A 21,166-nucleotide genomic window follows, 5' to 3' on the forward strand; every position below is an offset into this window, starting at 1 on the left:
TCTGATTTCAAGGGCTAGGGGTTTGGCCTGGGCACTGGGAGATTTCTGGCTCCCCTGAGTGGGCCATAGAGCAGCAGCATCAGCCTTATCTAGGAGGACATTGGAAATGCAGACTCTGGGGTCCTGTCCCAGCCCCACTGAGAATCTGCATTTTAATAGTCAAGTTCCACAAGACTGCTCCATGAGGCCTGGCCTCATCTTCTGCATTGTTTGCACGGCTCACCAACTCTGTCAGTCCCTCTGGACATTTTTATGTTCTTTGTTGACATATTGAGCTTGCTCCTGTCTCAGGTCCTTGCTTTCCTTCTGCCAGAATGCACATTCCTTGGCCTTTGAGTGGCTGCGTCATCTCGCTCGCCATCCAGGAAGTAGAGAAAGAGCCCCCCCGATATCTGACCTCTTCCTTGCAGAGCCCCACCGCCTCCTCACCTCTCTCTGTGTTGCTAGCATAGCACTGGGAATGTCACCTCCGTGGGGACAGGGAACTTACCTGTCCTGCTCATCTCTGTCACTCGATGTCTACAGTTAACAAACAAACACTTCTAAAATGACAAATGAATAACTAAGGCAAGCCCTTACTTGAGGTGCTTGAAACATGTCAAGGTGCATTCGACATCGGAACTAACTCCCCACCACTCCATCCGGGGTGCTTCCTGGCACTGGGCTGCAATTCCTGACGGTTGACTCTGGGTGAAGATGCTGTCTCTGGAAGGCCCCTGATCCAGGCAAGCCATTACCCAGAGGTAGGAGCAGGTGACCCCATTGCCCCCACCCCATTCCATCAGCATAGGACTCAGCCTCCTCAGCTGGGGAGGCTGCCGGGGGAGGATAATTCTGCCTTGAGGGGGAGCTCTCTCAGCTCTTGGGCAAGTTGCTTCTCTTCTCTGGGCTGCATCTGAGCCCCCTAAATAGGATCTGGGATCTGCACTGCACAGGATGGTTGCTAGGGTTTAATCAAACAATGGATGGGGAAGAGTTTTGCTGAAGTCATAATTCCATATTTGGATAACATGTCAGCACATTAATTTAACAAGTCTTTCCGGAGACCCTGTGCTCAGCACTGAGAACCTAGAGATGAAGAAGGGAGGGTCCCTAGCCTTGAGAGACAAGACCCATCCTTGGTGACTGGGGGCCCCAGGCAAGAGCCCCCCCACTCCAACCCCCGCTACCCTGAAGTTGCAATACCCTAGTGCATCACCAGAGGGCAGCAGACAGCTTTGCAAGTGCTTCCCTCCCTGGGGAGCTAGGCTGGGGATAGAAGGGTGTGTTCTGGGAGTTCCAGTGGCCTCCTTGTGGGTCTGAGGTCAAACAGAGAGTGGGGGAAGGTGGGTAGAGGACTCAGTGGCAGCTGTGAATGCAACAGAAGTCATCTCAGTTCCCTGCCTCAAATCTCTTCACTAACCCAAGACCCAACCAAGGAGAAATACCCCTGACCCTCCTTCTAAATTGGAAATGGGAGCCTCCTTGAAGCTCCAGGGGCCTCTGGGGCATGAAGATCTGGAGTCTGTGTGCAGGGGAGATTTGGGGACCACAGAGGGACTCCTAGCCAAGAGATGCAAGAATGCATGGGAAGAGAGGGAATGAAAGCACCGTGCATGCCTCTGTGCACAGGATGGCAGGAATAGGGCATCCCAATAGAAAGTGGGCTATTGGAAAGGGGAGAGAGAAAGGAAAGAAGAATATAACTCTAAAAATGAAAATCAAAGACTGAAAGTCAAGGAACGAGAGGAGAAGAGTGTCCACCTTCAGTAACAGGAGGTGGAGCAAGTTAGGGAGGTGGTGCCAGTCCTCTGTGGAGCTTGCACCTGTGCAGGAGGGAGGAGCCATGGAGAGGAATCAGCCCAGCCCTGCCCTGCCTGGGCTGCTCATGGCCTTTGTGGGGACAGCAGATGTGCGAGTGGACAGGTGGGAGCCAGCAGGAGAAGGCTAAAGTGGAAAGTATGGGGCACTCCCTGGGTGCAGCAGGCAGGATCGATTCTGCCGCTGGGGAGAGGGTCAGGGAGGGCTGCTGCGTCAAGCGGAGCATTGGAGCTGGGCCTGGAGCACCACTGGGCTTTGAAAAGGCAGAGAAGGCCAGGCAGCCCCTGGAGAAGGAGAGAAGAAGTGGGAACCTGAGGGGTCAATGCTGGGATGGGGGAGGCAGGGAGAAGGTGGCAGGGGCAGGGGAAGATGGGGAGCAGGGGAGTGTGCCCAGCTCAATGGGGACTGAGGCAGAGCATCCGAAGCACATTAGGTTAAACAGATTTCTTCACTAGTCAATGGAATTGATGCTACCAGCCAAGACAGCAGAGAAGATGCAGGGCACTGATTTCCCAGGTCCCTCTCCCAGAGCCAAGAGTGGACATCACTTGCTCTCCCTGGCTGTGGCATCCAGGGTCCTGGGACTGCCAGGCTGTGGCTCTTTTTAAGGTGATGACTGATGCTGGCAACTTCCCACTTGGAGGGTCCAAGCATCCCGGGTAGATCCTCTGTACACATACATGTGTGTAGGGGTGGAGAGATAAGGTCATGTGCCAGTCTCCCTTACTAAGTGACCTGGCGCGGGGTGGGCATCAATTACTGTTTGTTGGGGCTGGGCACAGTGGCTCATGCCTGTAATCCCAGCGCTTTGGAGGCCAGGGCAGGTGCATCACTTGAGGTCAGGAGTTCAAGATCAGCTTGACCAACATGGTGAAACCCCGTCTCTGCTAAAAATACAAAAAATTAGCCAGGGGTGGTGGTGGGTGCCTATAATCCCAGCTCTTTGGGAGGCTGAGGCAGGAGAATCTCTTAAACCTGGGAGGCAGAGATTGCAGTGAGCCAAGATCATGCCAGTGCACTCCAGCCTGGGCGACAGAGCAAGACTCTGATTAAAAAAAAAAAAAAAATTACTGTTTGTTGGATGACCTGCTCTCCATGCTCCATGGCCCAGGGGCCCAATGAGTGGACTTGGCTCCAGTGGTCCATGGAGTGCCACAGCTTGGGCGTTACCCAGGCTTCGCCCTGCACAAGCTGTGTGACCCTGGACAAGTGACCATACCTCTCTGTTCTTCCATGTCAGCATCTGAATAACAGAATTCAACGAGTCTGAGATCTGCGCTCCACAGATTGAACCAGATGACAGGTTGGGAAAGAGTTTTGCTGACTGTTTGTTTGAAATGATAATTCCACATTGGAATACAACCCATCAGCCCATTGATTCGACAGATCTTTACGGAGGCCCTGGGCATCTATCCCAGGAGCTGGACTGAGCACGGAGGACCCAGAGATGAAGCAGGGAGGGTCCCAGTCAGAGAGATCAGAACCAAGGAGGAAGGCTGGGAGCAGATTCCTGCAGTCTGGGCAGAGCATTGCTCTGGGACCTGACAAAGGGGGGTGCCTTTCCTAATTAGAGCTCTGGAGGTGGAAGGCCTGGGATTGGGTCCAGTGGAACTTCTAGCTGGAAAGCATGGGCACGCTGTAACTCTGAGGAGAGTGCCATGGCCAAGGAGCTATAGAAAGCATCTTGCTCCTGGCCTTCCCTTTGGCCTGCAAGCGAGGCCTCACTTCCTGAGGAGTTTAGCCCAGGGCTTGGCCAATGAGTGCACCGCACATGCCAGCTGTTATTGCTCTGCTAATGACTGGCAGCCCAGGCATGGGGGCAGCCCAAGTTCCGGGGTTGGCTGGTGCCTGTGAGGTCACTCAGGCCTCAGGGAATAGACTCTGAGGTCACTGACTGGCCTGGCTATTTCATCATCTTCAATTAAAAGTGGTCTGGCTGTAGGGGCGTTAGAATAACCGCCTGTTGGCGGATGGGGACCACCAACAATTAGAATTATCTATGCCTTGATGCCCGCCATTGAATTCTTTGACCCCAGTGTGCACATCAGAGCAGGAGGATGAGATTGTGTGAAGTGGGCTTTCCAAATTGCACTGCCCATATCTTAACCTGGAAGACTTTTTAGCAAATGAATTCCAGATTCCCCGGGTCTTGCTCTGGGCTTGAATCAAATTCTGTCTTGGTGGAGCCCAGGAATTGGTATTTTAAAGCAGCTTCCAAGGTGATCCTGATGCAGGTGGTCAGTGAGCTGGCCTGTGGTGTAGACACCACCAGTGGGTGACTTGTTGCTCCGTTGACATGTAATTTTATATGTATTTATTATTTTGGAGAAGAAGTCTCACTATGTTGCCCAGTCTGGTTTTGAACTCCTGAGCTCAAGTGATCCTCCCATCTCAGCCTCCCAAAGTGCTGAGATTACAGGCATGAGCCACTGGCCAGCTGATGTGTAATTTCAGGCTGCTGAAGGCTGCTACACACCCCTAGTGGCTGGGAGGAGACCCGCAACCCTGTCTTCTAAAATCATCCATGGTTTGGAGATGGGGACCAGGTTCCCACTTGGGGTTGAAAACCAGGGGGTTTCAAGTCTAATACTAAGAGGCATAATCTGTTAAGAACAATAAAATAAACAATGCCAGTCTCTCTCATTCACACTCCTGGATGAACTCTGGGTGGGAGAGAGAGGAATGGGTTTCCAGCAGGCCACTCTTTCTCATTCACACTCCTGAATGAATTCTGGGTGGGAGTGAGAGGAATGGGTTTCCAGCGGGTCAGGAATTGAGGATATTCTTGGAGAGTTAGTTTCATAAGGGCAGGGCCTGTGTTTGTTGTTGCTCAGTGCCTGGCACAAGCCCAGCATGCAGTACGTAGGCAACATGTGTTTGCTGAGTGGTCAAATGAGTCAATAAATGGATGACCACTTCATGTGGCAAGCAGCACCTGTTAGGTATGTTTTAGAGAGAAAAGACGTTTGGTTCGTGAAAATATACAGAGGGAGAAGGGAGCTGGAGAATTCAGACTTTGAAACCGATGACGGTCGGATGGCACGTTTCTTTGTATCAACTGTAAAAAAAGAGTTTGGTCTCCACATGAATAGATTGTAGACGGATCATTTAACTTTTCAAAGGGAAACAAACCCCTCTGCTCTTTGAACCAGACAGTTAATGTGCCTATTTAAAAATCAATCCCTTATTTTTTTTCATTTGAACGGATTCCAGGCGGCTTCTGCTCAGAAACTGTTGTCTGCCCGTGCAGTGGTCTTGCCACTCCTTGTGCCGTTTCCTCTTGCCGTATCTTTGCACACACGGGACCCTCCAACCAGATCATCAGCTCCCAGCTCCTCTTTGTCTAAAACCCACTGACGCCTCTAGAACCACTTCAAATGCCAGCATCACCCTGATTTCCCCAGTCTCTGCATCTCTGATTCATCATTGGGTTATATCTGAATCTTCTCTATGACAGCTATCACTTTATTACTTGAATTGTTCGCTATTTATCTCTGTGTTTTATCTCCCCTTTCTCTTTTTTCATTCCACAAATATTTATTGTTCCTTTCTAAATGCCAAGTAGGTCCTGGGGTTACTGAGATGAAGAAGATGTAGCCGAGCCTTGGAGGAGCTTATAGGCCAACAGGCGTCAACGGAGGGGAACAGGCTTTAAGTTCCAAAGAGGCAGGGGCTGATTTTAGCCACTTTTGTGCACCGTAGCTCTGTGCCTCAAACCAGCGAACGCTCACTGTGCACTGTTGAGTGTGTGTGTGAACCGATGCACCTCAGAGTAATAAAGCAAGTGGCATTTCTTCCAGCGCCCTGCATTCTCAGCCTCTTTGTTCCATTTACTCCAGCTCTCCCGCGTCTCCCTCCTGATAAACATGCATCAAAAGGTGCAGCCCAGCACTGGCTTTCTCTACACGGCCTCCAGCCCCCTGCCCCCCACCCTGCCCGGCCGTTCCCCACAGCCTGTGGCTTTGGGGGATGACGCTTGTTCCTGAAGCCTCAGGATGCTTCAGGAAATGGAAGACACGGCATGTGTGTGGGCGGAGTGGTTGAAGCCTCGTTGTGATTCACCCGGACCTCCACGGAGGTCACAGCTTCACTCTGGGATGGCCATATTCCATGGGGAGGAGGTTCAGGACACACTACCTCAAATATGGCACCTTGGTATATTGAATATTTTATACCTGGAGGTCAGATTCCAGGCTCCACTGTGGACAGCTTTGTCTTCCTTCCCTGGCACCTCCAACCAAGCCTCTCTACCCAGGAACTAAGGTGAGCTTGACAAACCACATATCACAGCATGCCACAACCTTCAGTGGCTTCCAGTGTGTGGAGAATGAACGTGAGCTGACCTCCCCGTTCCCTGTGCTCTGGCAGCAATGGCCCTCTGGCAGCTTCCAGATCACACCAAGCTCTTTCTCACCCCAGGACCTTTGCACTTGCCATGTCATCTACCTGGAGTGCCCTCCCAAGCCCCAACCTTGCCTGGCTGGCTTCTTATACTACATATCTCTGCTCGGATGTCTCTAGATTCCTGGAGATACATTCCAGGTATCTCCTATGAGAAGCTGTGCAATGCCCTCACCCCATTATTGTCACTGCTCTCTATCACATTGCAGTCAGCCTTCCATATCCATGGGTTCAGAATCTGCGGATCCAACCAACCGTGGACCAAAAACATTCAGAGAGAAAAATAATAATGCAACGATATAAATAATACAAATAAAAATATAGTATAACAGTGATTTACCTAGCATTTACATGATAGTAAGTATTATAAGTAATCTAGAGATGCTTTAAAGGATCTAGGCAGATGTGCGTAGGTGATGTGCAAATACTGTGCCATTTTATATGTGGGACTTGAGAATCCTAGGATTGTGCTATCTGCTTGGGCATGTCCTGGAACCAATCCCCCCACGGATCCTGGGGGACAGTTGTACTTTATTCCCTTCACCACACTCATCACACATTGTAACTATTTTTCCTTGTTATTTTAAAGGCATTTTTGTAGTGTGTCTCTCCTCACCCCCTAGATCAGAAACCTTCCGAGAGCAGGTCTGATTATGTCTTGTTCACCACTCTATCTCCATCATCATCCCTAATATACGGCAACTACTCAATTCCTTTGTGATGAATGAATGATGTGAGTGTTAGGGGAAGGAATAGGGGACTGGATGTTCCTTTCCCAAGGTGGCTCGTTCATCTGCCAGCAGCAGCAAGTGTTGCAATGAAAGCACTCCACCACCATGTTCACCACGAACTCATTCACTACCCCGTGGTAGATATTTACAAATCATCTACCACGTGCCCAGGGTTAGGGTGCTGTACTGGCGGTTGGGGAGAGGATGGTGGTGAAAACATCAGACCTAGTCCCTGTCCTCACGGGGCTTCCAGTCTAGTGGGGGGCGGGAGTGGTGCAGACTCTGAAGACACAGCACCAGGCTGTGAGCTTGAGCAGTCAGGGTTGACTTCCTAGAGGAAGCAACATTTAAGCTGAACTTGAAAGGACAAGTAGGACCTTGTTGGCAAAGAGAGTTGGCCAAGGTGTTGGAGGGACCTGCAATGGCAGATCAGGGGCAGGAGTACACTGAGCCCCTCGAGTCTAGATTTCCTGCACCAGTGAATTAAGGCCAGTGAAATCTGTCCGGTGCTCCTCATCGCTTCCTGAGCAGATCGAGTGGGACAAGGGCCTCAGGGTGCTTCCGGAAATGGAAGACACAGTATTTGTGTGGACAGAGTGGTTGAAGCCTCGCTATGATTCACCCGGACCTCCAAGGAGGTCACAGCTGGCCTCTTTGATGGCCGCATTCCATGGGGAGGGGGTTCAGGACACGCCACCTCAAATATGGCACCTTCGTATATTGAATATTTTAAGCAGATGGAATTTGAGAAATGGCAGGCGCAGGAAGGACTCTGACCTTTCCCTGAAGCAGGTCACAAGACCTTCACGTGAGAGGTTCCCTCTCTGTAGCTGGAGGAAGGAAGCATCTTCACTTCTGAGGGATCTGAACAAACCACCCTGCTGAGTGTCCCCAGCTTACTGCCCTTAGCTCAGACCCTTCTATCTGAGGTAGGACTCCCCATCCTTCATCCAACGCAGCAAAAAACACTCAGCTCAAACCACTTCTGTGGGTCTTCATTTCCTTATAAAATCTCCCGTGTCACCTAAAACGTATACGAACTAGACCTGTATCCTTTTGTCTTGTGAATTCGTCTTTTGCTACAGGGGCCCCAGCCAAGAACCTAGAAGGGTGGAATGAAGAGTAGACCTTGAAACAAGGATTTGGGAGCAAGGGGTTTATGTGAGAAGGGATCCCAGGAAGCTGGTAGAATGAGCTAGAAGGGAAGGAAGCCAACACGGTTGCATTCTCAAGGTTATTCTAGGGGGCACTGAGAAACTCCGGGAGAGATTAGACAGCATTCTTCTCAGAGTGTCTCAATGTCCCTCCTTCTTATCCCATTTTCTGATTTTACCCATTAGGAAACACCCCCAAGGGGCCAAGGAGCATACCCAGAACTGCCCACTCATTTTGCACATTTCATTATGCACCCGCTGTGTGCCAGGCCCTGGGCTGAGAGCTGGGCATGCGAGGTGAAGGAGGAGCAGGTACTTTGTTCTCCTGAGCATGCATCTGAACCGTCCCCCTCGAGGGACGAGGAGGCTGGGTATGCATCCAATAAACAGTCATTGGTCAAGGCTGCTCCCGGGTGGTGTCAACTCCCCAGCACTTCTCACCTGCCTCACGTGCAGGCTGAGTAGGCTCCAGTGACCTGAGAAAGCCCTGGGTAAGCATCAAGGATGCTGGCACTGCCAGGAAGAGCGAGGGGTAAGAGGATGTGGGCATGGCGGAATAACCGTTGGCCGCATCTGCCTCCTCCCTTTCACAGAGGGCTCCTTCCTGCCCTCAGGTCTCCACCCAAGTGCCACCTTCCTCGGAGGCCCTGCCTGACCCCCATCTAAATGGCACCCAGCATCTCATTCCTTCTCGGCACTGCACCCCACCTGCCCCTTCATTGCATGCCCACAGTTTAGAATCACTTCTTTGCAGAATGTGGAATGATGTATTCATCTACATTTTGCCGTGTCTCCCCCACTAGATTGCAAAGCCGTGCTTTTCTCATTCCCCCCTGTATCCCTGGGCACCTTCCACCAAGCCAGGGTCTAGTAGGTGCTCAACTAAATAGCCTTGGAGGGAATACATTCTTGTCAATTCCAACCCGGGAGTTCTGGGCTCTGGGGCTAAGACCTAGAAAGGCATTTGATAGATGGGCCTCTGGGATGCTCAGAGAGGCAATGATCTGTCCAAGGTCATACAACTGGGGATACACACCTGCACCCCTGGGGGCAGAAGTCCTGATGATCCACCCGACTTCCATCCCTCCAGGGCCCCCTCAGTGGGACAAAAAGCACCAGGAGCCCCTGGGGCTCCTCTAGGCTACCCGGGAAACTGCTCTCAGCCAATTCTTGGTAATCTTCTCAGCCTCATTCTCTCCCCACTTTCCCCAGCAGAAGAGGAACCGACTCAGACAGCTGCGGAGCTGGGACTCTCTCTTGTTGAGATGCATTAATTTGTAAATATCTTCATTTATATGTAAATGCGGAGTCCCGCACCTGCCCCCAGCCCTGACGGGGCTCTGCAGCCTAGAAAGGCAGTGGCCCCCAGCATGGCTGGCTGGGAGGGCCTGACAATCCTCCGTGATCCTCTTAGGCTCCAGAGGGTCTGCTCCTTCCTTCCCTCGCCCTTGGTAATCAACAAACAGGACGGCTCAGCTCCCTGGGGTGCTCTCTGCTTGGGAGACCACCCCTGTCACCAAGGTTCAGGGAGAAGGTGGGGGAGACTGGTTCCCATGTAGGAAAGGAAAGAGCACTGGCTCCTAAGATCAGGCTTAAGTCAGTGCCACTGTGTGACCTCAGGCAAGTCTCATTCCCTCTCTGGGCCTCGGCTTCCACAACTGAAAAACAAGGGATCTGGTCAAGTTCATGTCATTCCAGAGGGAGACTGTTGGGCCTTGCTGAACTTCGACCTCTTCCGCAGTAAGAACAGGGCTAGAGAAAATGATTAATAATAGTAACACCTGTCTGCATTCATGGGGTTGTTTGTGCAGATCAGAACAGAAAGGGTGCATAAAAGGAGGCTTTATGAGATTTGTAAAAAGGTGAGTTTTTTTATTTGTCTGTTTGTTTTATGATGGGAGAAGGAGAGATTGTTCTAGGCAATGGCAGCAAACATGTACCACTTAGAGACCGGACACCAGCACTTCACCTGAATGCACCCGTTAGCTCCTCACAAGCTGCAGCTAGCCTCTTAGTGCTGTCATGTTCCTTTGGAGGTCAGGAAACTCAATTGTGGTGTTACCAGCCCCAGATTTAACTAATGCCAGGAGGTGGAAGAGGCAGGATTTGAACTCAGGCTGTTGGACGTAAATTTCACTGAAATTCCACAGCAATTGTACAAAGCCAGTCATGTCAAGCCTGCTTCACAGGCAAAGAACCGGAAGCAGAGAGAGAGAGGTTAAGGCTCTCGTCCCCAGTCATTCAGTAGGCAGAGACTGAGCTGGGATTTGCATCTGGGTCTTCTGGTAGCAGGGCTTGCCCTTGAGGCTCCAGGGAGCAGGAGAGGGTGGGGCTCAAGAATATTCTAGATGGTCCCTGGATTTCTTTCTTAGCTAGAAATCAGAACCAAGGAGTCCTAGAGGCCATGCTGGTGGCAGTAGGTGGCTTGGTGAGGAAGGAATTCTCAGAGACACGGTGACTGGCAGGGGTGGGCTGGGTGGCATTAGGTTTCTGGGAATCGTGGAGATTATTTGGGAGTTCACTTACTACAAAACCATCTGTGGTTTCCAGAATACCTATTTTCTCCAAAATGAGTTTTTATCTCCTTTTTCATCTTGATCATAACTGGTTTGTTTTAGGTGTGCTTTAGTATTTTAAGGAACTATAATTTCTTTTTGGAAGCAGGTTCAGGAGAAATCACAACTAGATGGATGAAGGAGTTTGTGTGACTGTTCACACACCTCTTCACACACCTTCACGTCCACATTGTCAGCATGGTCCTGGCACAGAGCTCGGAGAGGAGGAGGACCAGCCAGGCTGCCTGGGGAGCACACTCACCTTCCCATTTTCACAAAAGCAGGCAGAGGAGGATGCCTGGGCCAGGTTCTCGGTGCAGGGCTGGACTCACCCTTTACAATCTTCTCGTCCCATTTTCTAATTTTACCCAATAGAAAATAGGCCTGAAGGGCCGAGGAGCGTAGCCTGAGCTGTCCACTCATTTTGCAAATTTCATTATGCACCCACTGTGTGCCGGGCCCTGGGCTGAGAGTTGGGGATGCAAAGTGAAGGAGGAGCATGTCCCTTGTCCTCCTGGAGCTCACGGTCACAGAGAGACCCACAGCCCATGCTGGAGAGTAGGGCCTCCCTTTCCTCCAGGCTCAGAGTCTAAAGACAGCACAGTACCAGGCACTAGCTGGGAAATCCACATAGCACGGTGCCACAGTGCACGTCATGTTGGCTTGCTGGCTGCAGTCCCCCTCAGGGTGCCCAATGCAGCACTATCCCCCTCCAGCTTTGGAGCAGACCACTACTTTCAGGTTGGGCACCTGGCAAAGCATTTGGCGGTGTGGCGTGGAAGAGTGTGTATGTGCAAAGCTGTGCACTCTTCCTGAATGCAGTGAGATTCCCTCTGAGGAGGGGTGGGGACTGGGGCAGTTGCAGCCAACCAGCTTTGGGGGATCGGTTCAGCTGAGGTGAGGGGTCCCATGGGTGGAATTGCTTGAGTGGGGTTCTGAAGGCTGATGAGGAGTTTACCAGATGACCAAAGGGAGAAAGGCCCTTTGAGAAGAGGGACCAGCATGTGTTAAGTGTCAAAGGAATAAAACAGGACTAGGCTCTTGTGGGGAGTTTGTGGGAAGGAGGTGGAGCCACACACATAGAAAATAGCAGGCTGTAGGAGATGGAGTCGGCTTGATTCTGCCGCCCCACCTTCTGGAAAAGAGGGATGGAGTAGGAAAATCAAGCATCTCTGACTTGAGCACTGCTTCTCCCCACTCTGCTACTTTTGACCTGGGAGTCCACTTGCTTGGGGTCATTCTCTCTTAAGCTTTGGCCCTTATGGCCTTGGAACCCACAAGAAACAGTAGAACATGTTGTATGAGCTTCCAAGCCAGGCAGAACTGCCTCACCGCCCAGCGGTCTCATTGCTGCCTGTGTGACTTTAGGCCCATTGCTCACCCTCTTTGGGCCTCAGTATCTCAACTGGAAATAAACGGAGTTTGGAAAACCACCTTCCAGGACTGTTGGAGGAGCTGGCAGAGGAGCTGGCCTGGCCCTCTCCTGCCTCTTCCCTCCAGGGGATGTCCCTCCAGGGAATGAGTCCCACTTCCACAAGGGGAGCCCCCGGTTCTGCCTTCCAAGCCCAAGAGCACTAAGCGATTGATGTGAAAGGGCTGGAGAACTGCCCTCTGCTCCACTCTGCACCCCTCCTCCCTTCCCCCGCTGTCCCCCCGCCACCACAGGCCCTCACCTCACAGTGGACTGGTACACCAGGTCCTCTCGCTTGCGGTAGTTCTCCATGTGTGAGTAGTTGGTGGAGAACATGGCGTCAAAGGTGAAGATCTTCTGCTTGATGGTGCCGCCATCCGTCACCTGCCACAGAGCACAGAGATAGCCACCTGTGAGTGCTCAGCCAGCCCTGGTCACCCCTTTCCCCAGGACACTGAGAAGATGCAGGCAGGAAGCTCAGAAGAAGGACAGCCCCCATCCTGAGAATAAGGCAATCACCGAGGGCTTCCTGGAAGCAGTGATGTTTAAGTTGTCTCCTGAAGGAAGAGTAGGAGCCAGCCTGGCAACAGGTGGGAGTTTTCCAGGCAAAGGAAACAGCAAAGGCCCTGCGGCAGAAAAGAGCAGTGTGTGCTCAGGGGAAGCTTGCTGCCTTCGCAGCACCTGGAGCAGAAAGGAAGTGGGATGAGAAGAGGCTGTGAAGAAAAATGTGGGCCAGATCATGAAGAGTCTCCACCGCAAAGGAGCTCAGCTTCTCCTGAAGGCAGTGGTCCCCGGGGCCAGGCTTAGATTTGATTTACAAGCTCCACTGGCTACAGATTGAGGACGAATCGAAAGGGGCAAGACTAGAGGCAGGGAGCCCGGGAGGAGGCCAGGAATCCAACATCTTGGCATGGGTGATGCAGAAGGGGACAGCGTGGGGCAGTTGCCCTCCTCTTGGGCTGGGCCAGGAGGGAGGACGTGAAGTCCCCATTTCACCTAAAAATGCAGAAGTGGGAGAAGGCAGAGAGGTGGTGATGAAGCCAGCGCTGGAAGCCCAAGGCTGCCGGGCTCTCCCGCTGTTCACGGCTGATGGAAAGCGAACCCAAGCGTCCCGTGCCCTCAGCTGCCGCCCACCCGCCTCCCCACATCTGCGCTGCCTCCAGCTAATGAAAGTGTTACTCCACAAAGCAGCAAGGTATGTGTTGTCACTGTTTCAATTATTTATCTGTTTACTCGGCTGCAGTTTTCCGCTTGTCTCAGCAACTCTATTATAGACTGGGAGCTTGCAGCCTCTCGCAGCTCAGCTGGGCTCCACGCTAACAGCCTGCAATGGGGAGGCCTCATGCCTGGGCCTCGAGAAGTGGAATTAGCTCCCTGCGGCTCTGCGTGGTGGAGGCAGCGGGGAGGGGGGCTGGGAGAGGGGTGGCTAGGGACGGGTGTCTCCAAGGGGCTGGGCTGGGGGGATGCTGAAAGCAGCTTCCCCAGGCAAAAAGATGAGGATTGGAGTGTGAATCTGTCCCCCTGTCCCCTGCCTGGGAGTACTGGCCCTGGACACAGCTGGGCTCCTCTCAGCACATAGGTACCCAAGCTGACTTGGACCACATCTCTCTGGCCTAGGTGGTGTTGCTACTGGTTTAGGAGAGACTCCATGCATCTGGCCAGCATTGGTTGAGCACCAGCTGTGTGCAGACACAGGCTACATCTGTACCGGTCACTTTCCGTAGACTGCAAGCTTTGTAAAGAGTAAGGTGGCCTCTGTGAGGACCGGGGATGGTTAGAACCATGAGAAGGCTTTCTCAGGCTCTGGAACCCTGAGAGGAAGCGGCAGTGAGATTTCCCAGGGCCACGGCTTCTCCTTACCCCTCCATAATCCCACACCCCTCCTGTCTCTGTCGGGACTTAGCGACATGCACAAGTGTCACTTTCTTCCCTTCTGAGGGCGTGGCGCTTTCTGACCATGTGCAGAGGGGAGACAGAGGACCACTTCCTCTCACCGGCCGCTTCTGCACCACAGGCCCAGCTTCTGAACTGGAACCATGAGAGTGGAGGAAGATGAGGAGGAAGGGGACAGGAGGATTCTCCTCTCCTCTTGGGATCCATGTTTGCACTCACCCCAAGAAAGATGCCCACCCCTAACCAACCACAGCTTGACTCTGCGTCCACTGTCATCACCCAGAAAAATGTCCCTGAGCTGACTGTGTCTGGCTCCGCATGGGGTGGAGAAGAGAGTTGGCTGCACTTGGGATTAGAGCTTCCATCTCCCCACCTCCCGATGTCCCAGCCTGGGGTGGGGGCCAAGACCCTCCAGGTGCTCCTCATTCTCCATGCACCCCCTTCCCATCCCCGCCTCTCCCGTTTGACTTCTATAGAGCCACCAAAGTACCTTTAAAGCAGGGTCTTTTCACTTGGGGGGGTGATTTTGCTCACCAGGGGACATATGGCAAGCTCAGGAGACATTTTTGGTTGTCACGACTGGGGAGGAGAGGTGTGGTTTGGTACTCTTGTGTAGCCGGTAGAGGCTAGGAAGCTGCTGATGATCTCACAATATCCAGGACCGCCCCCTGCCCACCTCCCGAGAATTATCTGGCCCCCAAATGTCAACAGTGCCCAGGTGGAGAAACCCAGCTTTAAGCCCATTGCATTGTGTGGCCGTACCAGGTCCCTGGGAACAGAGCTGAATAGACAAGAATGTTCCCATGTTGCAGGTAAAGAAACTGAGGCTTGGAGAGGCAAAATGAGTCAGCTGAGGCCCCACACTAGGTTCCTGACAAGTGTCTGGCTTCCAGACCAGAGTTCACATCCCATCGCACCAGGCTGGAAGAGGCTGAGAGTGAACTGAATGCCTCTCAACGTTCCTTTCCACCCCTGGTGGCCGGGCTCATTAGGAGAAAGGATGTCAGAATCTCAGTGGAGGTGTGAGGATTTTTCCTCCCAAAGTCATACAGCGGAAGGCATCCTGCCCGTTTAACTGGCAGCCCGTCTTCTGGCCTTGCCTCTCTTCAGGTACTGCTTTTTTATCTCCTCCTAAAATGCGGCAGCCCTTATCGTCCCAATCTCAAATTTCACTCCATTTTTTTTATTACACAAAAGAGAAAAAAATCTGTCAGTAAAACTGTCTCCTCAAATTTATTCGCCGAGACTGAGGGTTTTATTACTAGGAAAATACACCCGCACCCCACACGTCCACACACACACACCCCCCCCCCAGATAAAGCGCTGAAGAATTATCCGAGTCGTAAATCGCTGTTTCAGGCCGAGGGACAGGGGAGTTTCAAGGACGAGCCTAGTTTTCCTTTGGTTTTATTTACATCTGTTTCTCTGGGGCTGTGTCTGGCGCCTCACTGTCAGCCGGAGGAGTAAATAACTGCTTCTGTGAAACCTGCTTCAGGCAGCTGGAGACAAGTGCTTATCTCCGCTGCAGCGTGAGGGATCTGGAGGGCAGGCCCCACTGTCCCAGCTCTCTGTGGTACACACTCCCTCCTCCCTCAGCCTCCCGGAAGGTAAAGGAAATGGGAGACTCAGATACGCTCAGGTCCCAGGCCAGCGGGCGAGCAGCTATTTGCAAGGATGTTATTCTGTGGTTCTTGGTGGTTAGAGGGCCCAAGAAAGAGGCCAGGTGGGAGTGGGGGATTAGTACATGCTGTGGACAGAAGGTGTGGTGGGTGTGCTGGAAGATACCTCGCCTTTAATTCTAGAAACATTTCTCCACACCTGAGACATACAAGGGCAGTTGCAGCCTCACGGCAGAGAAGGAAATACATTTCAGACACGGTCGCAGTCCATTATGACCTTATTCACAAGAGGTACACAGTCCACAATTAGCTGAGGTTCCAGAGTCAGTAAGATAATGGCTGCAGCAGCAACAGGTTAATTACCAAGTGTTATCCAGTGATGTTTTGATGCTTCTGAAGGAGCCAAGAATCCCCTTGGAGGGAGGGGTGATCATGGAAAGCTTCCTGGAGGAAGTAGGCTTTTTTCGGGGAGTGCTCGGTCCTAGGCTGACTCTTTCTGCCTATGGGAGGCTTTGGAGCATGAAGCAAGGCTGATTTCCTCCATCCCCAGTTGAATGTTTGATTTTGGTTCCTAATTTTGTGCTCTTGAAGAAGTCATTTCACCTCCCCTACTCTTAGTGTCCTCATCTGAGAAATGGGGATAAGGCAACACTCCTCCCTGTGAGGATTACATGAACCTAGTAGAGTTCCTGGTGGGTGGGAAGTGCTCACTCATGGGGTATTTTCACGAGCACTCACGCTTTTCTGGACCATCTCTTTTTCTGTGTCCCTCCCCACCCTCCAGACCTCTTTCTGTCTATGGGGCTGGAGAGCAAACTGTCTCTTGCTAAAATGCCAGAGGATGTGAAATTCAGTAAATGAAAGAAGGGAGCCCACACCCAGATAGGGAGGCAGGTGGGAGGTGCCAGAAGGCTGGCTTGTGTCTATAAGGAGTGGGGTGCAGAGAGCAGGGACCGAGAATTTGCTAGTAGTCATCATAGCAGCTTCAAAACAGAGTGCAGGGATGCCCTGAGTGAGTACCTGGAGGCAGGCAGGTCTCATGGGCTCTGAGAGGCTCCCATGGTGCCAGTGGGCAGGGACCACCAGGTCAGGGCAGACCAACAACCGCAGAGCTGACAGGGCAGACAAGGTAGGCCAAGCCCTGAGGATGTGTGGGTTTGCCTGGCCCCAGAGCGAGAGGCACTTCTGAAATGAATCATTTCATTCACTCCATATTCAACAGACTTTTGTTGAACAAACAAACAGGTCCTTGAATATGAGCTACTCCTAGAACATAAACTCTATGAGGATGGGTGTTTTTGTTTTTGTTTTTGTTTTGGTTTGAGATGGAGTCTTGCTCTGTCACCCAGGCTGGAGTATAGTGGCACGATCTTGGCTCACTGCAAGCTCCGTCTCCCAGGTTCATGCCATTCTCCTGCCTTAGACTCCCAAGTAACTGGGACTACAGGCACCTGCCATCACACCCGGCTAATTTTTTTTGTATTTTTAGTAGAGACGGGGTTTCACCGTGTTAGCCAGGATAGTCATGATCTCCTGACCTTGTGATTGCCCACCTCGGCCTCCCAAAGTGCTGGTATTATAGGCGTGAGCCACTGTGCCTGGCCGAATATGGGGTCTTTATCTGTCCTGTTCATTGCTTTGTTTCCAGAGTTTAGCAAATGGCACTTGCTCAATAAATATCTGCTGAAGGAATCAATGAGTGAATGAATGAGTTGAGACCTTGCCATGTGCCAGGCACTGGGAATACCATGAAGAAAAGGGAAAAGGCCCTTGCTGCTCTGCGATAGACTGGCCCCAGGACAGCCTGCTGTGCCTGGACCCTGATCTGTCTGGGACTCCCTAGTAAGAGTAGTCTGGCCCAGGTGGGACAGTGGCCTCAGACCACCCCCGATGTGAGGCTCCAAAAGGAACCAGCAGGGTTTCTCTTTCTTAAAGCTCCCAGCATTAATTGTATTCTGTGCAGGAAAGCATCCTAACCCTGCAAAGGGTACACCTGGACCAGACAGAAGAAGCTGTGCATGTAGTTATGCAAAAGAATCTGCATCCTAATCAGTGCCTACACAGGCTGAGTGTCCCCCAGCCCTCCTTTCCATTGTTCCTTGGAATCTTAGGACTGTAAGCTCCAGGAGCCATGTGTCCCAGAACCTAGCACAGTGCCCGGCATATGAAGGGTTGCTGAATAAGTGAACTATACCAAGAGACGTGTGTCATCATCCGCATTTGCAGACAGAGGAACCACAGCCAAGAAAAAGGCAAGTGAACTGCCCAAGGTCACACAGGTGTTATACTTGTAATAGTAAACAGCAGAGCTGACCGGTCAGCATGGGTCAGTCCAAAAGAAGAGAGCAGAAGACCTACTGTGAGGCTGGGGATATGAAAAATGTGCAGAGGCTTTTGGGGTCACATGGCTCTGGATTCAGATCTCAGCTATGCCACTCAGTTGATTGCTGGGTGATGTCGGAGGGTTCTGTGTGCCTCTGTTTCCTCATCTGCAAAATGGGAAGGATGATGCCTCCCTGTAAGGCACGTGTGTGAGATTTCAGCGCATAAGAGTGAACACACAGAGAGCCCGGGGGATTGCTTGGCATGTGGTAGTAGTAACGTGATGGAAATAATAATAGCTGGCATGCATTTGCGCCTACCCTGTGCCAGATATTGCTTGCAAACATCAACTCATGTCATCATAACAGAAAGTACTCCATCATATTAGCTATTATGTATTTTTTCTTAAGTCCAAAGTAGGGAGGTTGGTCAGGGTAGGTGGACTGCAAATGATGGCAGCAGACTGTAACATAGGTTCTTAAGAACAGGTGTCTCTGTTCTCACCCATCCTGAGAGCATCTCAGCCAGGAATTCCCCAAATGACCAGCTATACTGTGTAGAAGTTTCTGAGAGGCAGAGAGCTAGGTTCTAAGCCCCAAAGGTTGTCTCTGCACTGTTCCTCTCTCTGGGACTCAGTTTCCCTAAATGTTCCATGAGGAAACTGAGGACTCTTCGCTACCCTGAATGCCCACAGTGTTCTGATTCTAGAAGAGTCAGCCTACAGACCACAGTTTCTCATGCTCCAGAGCTGCCAGACCCCACCTCTGGGCCCCGGCTGCTCCCTGACCCCAACCAGCAAATCTGGCTGCAGCCAGGCTAGGTTGCTTTACAAGTAGAGTCATCAAAACGTTGCCGGTGGACTTAGTCCAACCAACAGTGTGAAAGTCTGCCGACCGGCCTGGTTCTTTAATTTGAAAAACAAATAAGTCTCCAACTTCGGCTGCCTCACTCATGTCCCTGGGTGCCGTCATCCGAAAAAGAAAAAAAAAGAAAGGGGGAAAATATCGCCTCCCCCCACCTTCCCAACCTCCTTCTCTATGTGTTCCACAAAACCAATTACAGGTTGGAAATAGCTGTAATAAACTTGATATCCCACTTATGGGCCAATCCCGCCATGGCTGGAAAGTGTAATAGTGGCAGAGAGTGAAAACTGCTGGTGTATTTTGCTGGAGCTGTTTAAATTGCCTGCCTACATTATCCCAACTCCTCTCCAGCCGGGAAGGAATTTGCTCTCCTGGAAATGGAGCAGCTGAGGTCTCCGTGTCCAGGCAGCGTGAGAGTGTTTGCAAGGAGGGTTTTAATGAACTGTTTAGATAGAGAGGAGCGGATGGCGCCTGGGATCTTGTGTCAGCCCAGCACAGCTTCCAATCCCAGCCTGGGCAAGAGGTGCTCCCTGGCTGTAAACAGCCTGAGGTGATACCTGCCTTTCATGGTAGTATGGGGAAAAGGGCCTTAAGTTAGATAATGCAAGAGATGAATGAGGGCTAGAAAGAGACTCAGTTCTACTGTGGGTGCTTCCCTCCCTGGCTCTGGGTTCTCAGAAAAGTCACTGATTTTGAGACACTGATTGTCTCAAAGCCTCAGTTTCCTCATCTGTAAAGTGAGGGATGTTAATCAAACTCACGCCCCAGAGTTGTAAGAAATACTAAAAGAAACAAACATATGTAAAAGCATCTTGTAAAATGCAAAGGCAAGTGGACATTGCTGTTAGTGTGAATTTATTGCTCAGCTTCTGGACTGTGGGAGGTGATGAGCAAATCTAGAAACTTCTGCCATGCAACTATCACGTGGGAGTCCCTTGCTCATCTCACTTGATCCCAGGAGCCTAGCACGGGAGCTGGCACGTAGCACATGCTCAATGTGCATTTGTGGAATGAACCAGAGTCAGTGAAGGAAGGAACGGACTCCCTGTTCACTTAAGCAGATCTGCCGCCATCCCAGCCACTCAGAAAGTATGCCTAGAAAACTCCCTGCAAGACTGGGCACGAAGATGGCACTAGACCAAGTCAACCTCAGGTTAGAGCTTGAGTCCACTGGTGCCTTTGTGAGTTTGTCTATTGCTTGAGGTCCTTTCAGGAGCTGTGCTTGGTGCTGGGAGTATGGCTGTAAACAAAGCAGATGAGGACAGTGAGAAAACTTACTCATCCCTCCTAAATTTCTGAAACATGTGCTTTCCAACTCCTCCAGGGAAGCCTGAAGCCTAGGATGGGACTTCATTTTGTTCAATGTTGCATCCCCGATTATAGAACAGGGTCTGGTACTTAGAAGACCCTTGTTCAACATTTTTTTAATAGAAATGAAATTCTTTTTTTTTTTTTAATGCAAAACTCATGGCCAGAGAAGGGATGCCCTTTGCGCTGATTCCCAGTTAGGAGGTGGTGAAGTGGAGAGCTTTGAACCTGGGTCTGATTCCGAAGTCCAGACAGGAATTGGCTCAGGTAGTAGAGTTGGATTTAGTTTTGGGCAGGGGGACAAGAAAGGGAGTAGGTATTCTAGGGAGAGGACGACCAGGGCAGGGGTGTTGAGGGAAGAGGTGAGGAGAATGAAGGCGGAGAGGAAGCCGGGGAGAATGATGCAGCCGCCTGGCCGCCTAATGTGTAGGGGGAGGGGCACAGGGTTCTTGCCTTTCTTGTTGCCATAACGACCCTGGACCACTCTTCCCCTAAACCTCCCTGCCCACCTGTTCTCCACTCTGAAATGGCTCTTGCAGTTCCTAGGCCTGGGAGCTGGGCCAGAGAAGCAGCCTCGTAGAGGGTAGGGCAGGCTGTGTCCTCCCCAAGGGGGTCTGGGGGAAGAGGATGCCAGATTCCCAAGGACAAGAAGAGGCAGAAAATCCTCAAGTCAGGTGCCACCCACCTCTCTGGGCAGCCCCTGCTCTCCCTTGTGGGCCCCGGTTTCTGGCAGGGCTGGGCTCAAGGTAATTGGCTTCCCCTGGTGTGTGTGGGAGATCCGGTTTTGACAGAGACAGCTGGTGTCATAAATTGCCTGTCTCATCTGGTTACCGTGCGATGGCAGATAGCAGCTCAGAGATGGGCCTGGGGGCTGGGGGGAGAGTGGCAGGGAGGAGAGCGGCTGCAGCTTCTTTGTGGGCCCCACACCCCACATGTGGGCAGATGCTCCTGCAAGTGTGAGGAGGTGTGTGCCACTGCTGTGAGCTGGGGCTCCAGCCCCCGTGGGTGAGCCTGCTGTGAACGAGGAAGCGTGCGTTCAATGGGGTATGGGCGTGCAGAAGTGCGTCAGTAGAGATGACTGTACAAATAGGTGTGTTTCCAGGCTGCAC

General features: G+C 51.8%; 1 protein-coding gene across 3 annotated transcripts in view; it reads right to left on the reverse strand.

Annotated features, from left to right (window-relative positions):
- The window catches only part of IGSF21 (immunoglobin superfamily member 21), a 271,522-nt gene that overhangs the window by 76,972 nt on the left and 173,384 nt on the right, over positions 1-21,166 (reverse strand). For all 3 annotated transcript variants that reach the window (XM_015125791.3, XM_077958761.1, NM_001260991.1), the window contains 1 exon segment: positions 12,315-12,436. In XM_015125791.3, the coding sequence (XP_014981277.2) occupies positions 12,315-12,436 (122 nt within the window).

The sequence above is a fragment of the Macaca mulatta genome, chromosome 1 (genome assembly GCF_049350105.2).
Source record: "Macaca mulatta isolate MMU2019108-1 chromosome 1, T2T-MMU8v2.0, whole genome shotgun sequence".
Classification (NCBI taxonomy): domain Eukaryota; kingdom Metazoa; phylum Chordata; class Mammalia; order Primates; family Cercopithecidae; genus Macaca; species Macaca mulatta.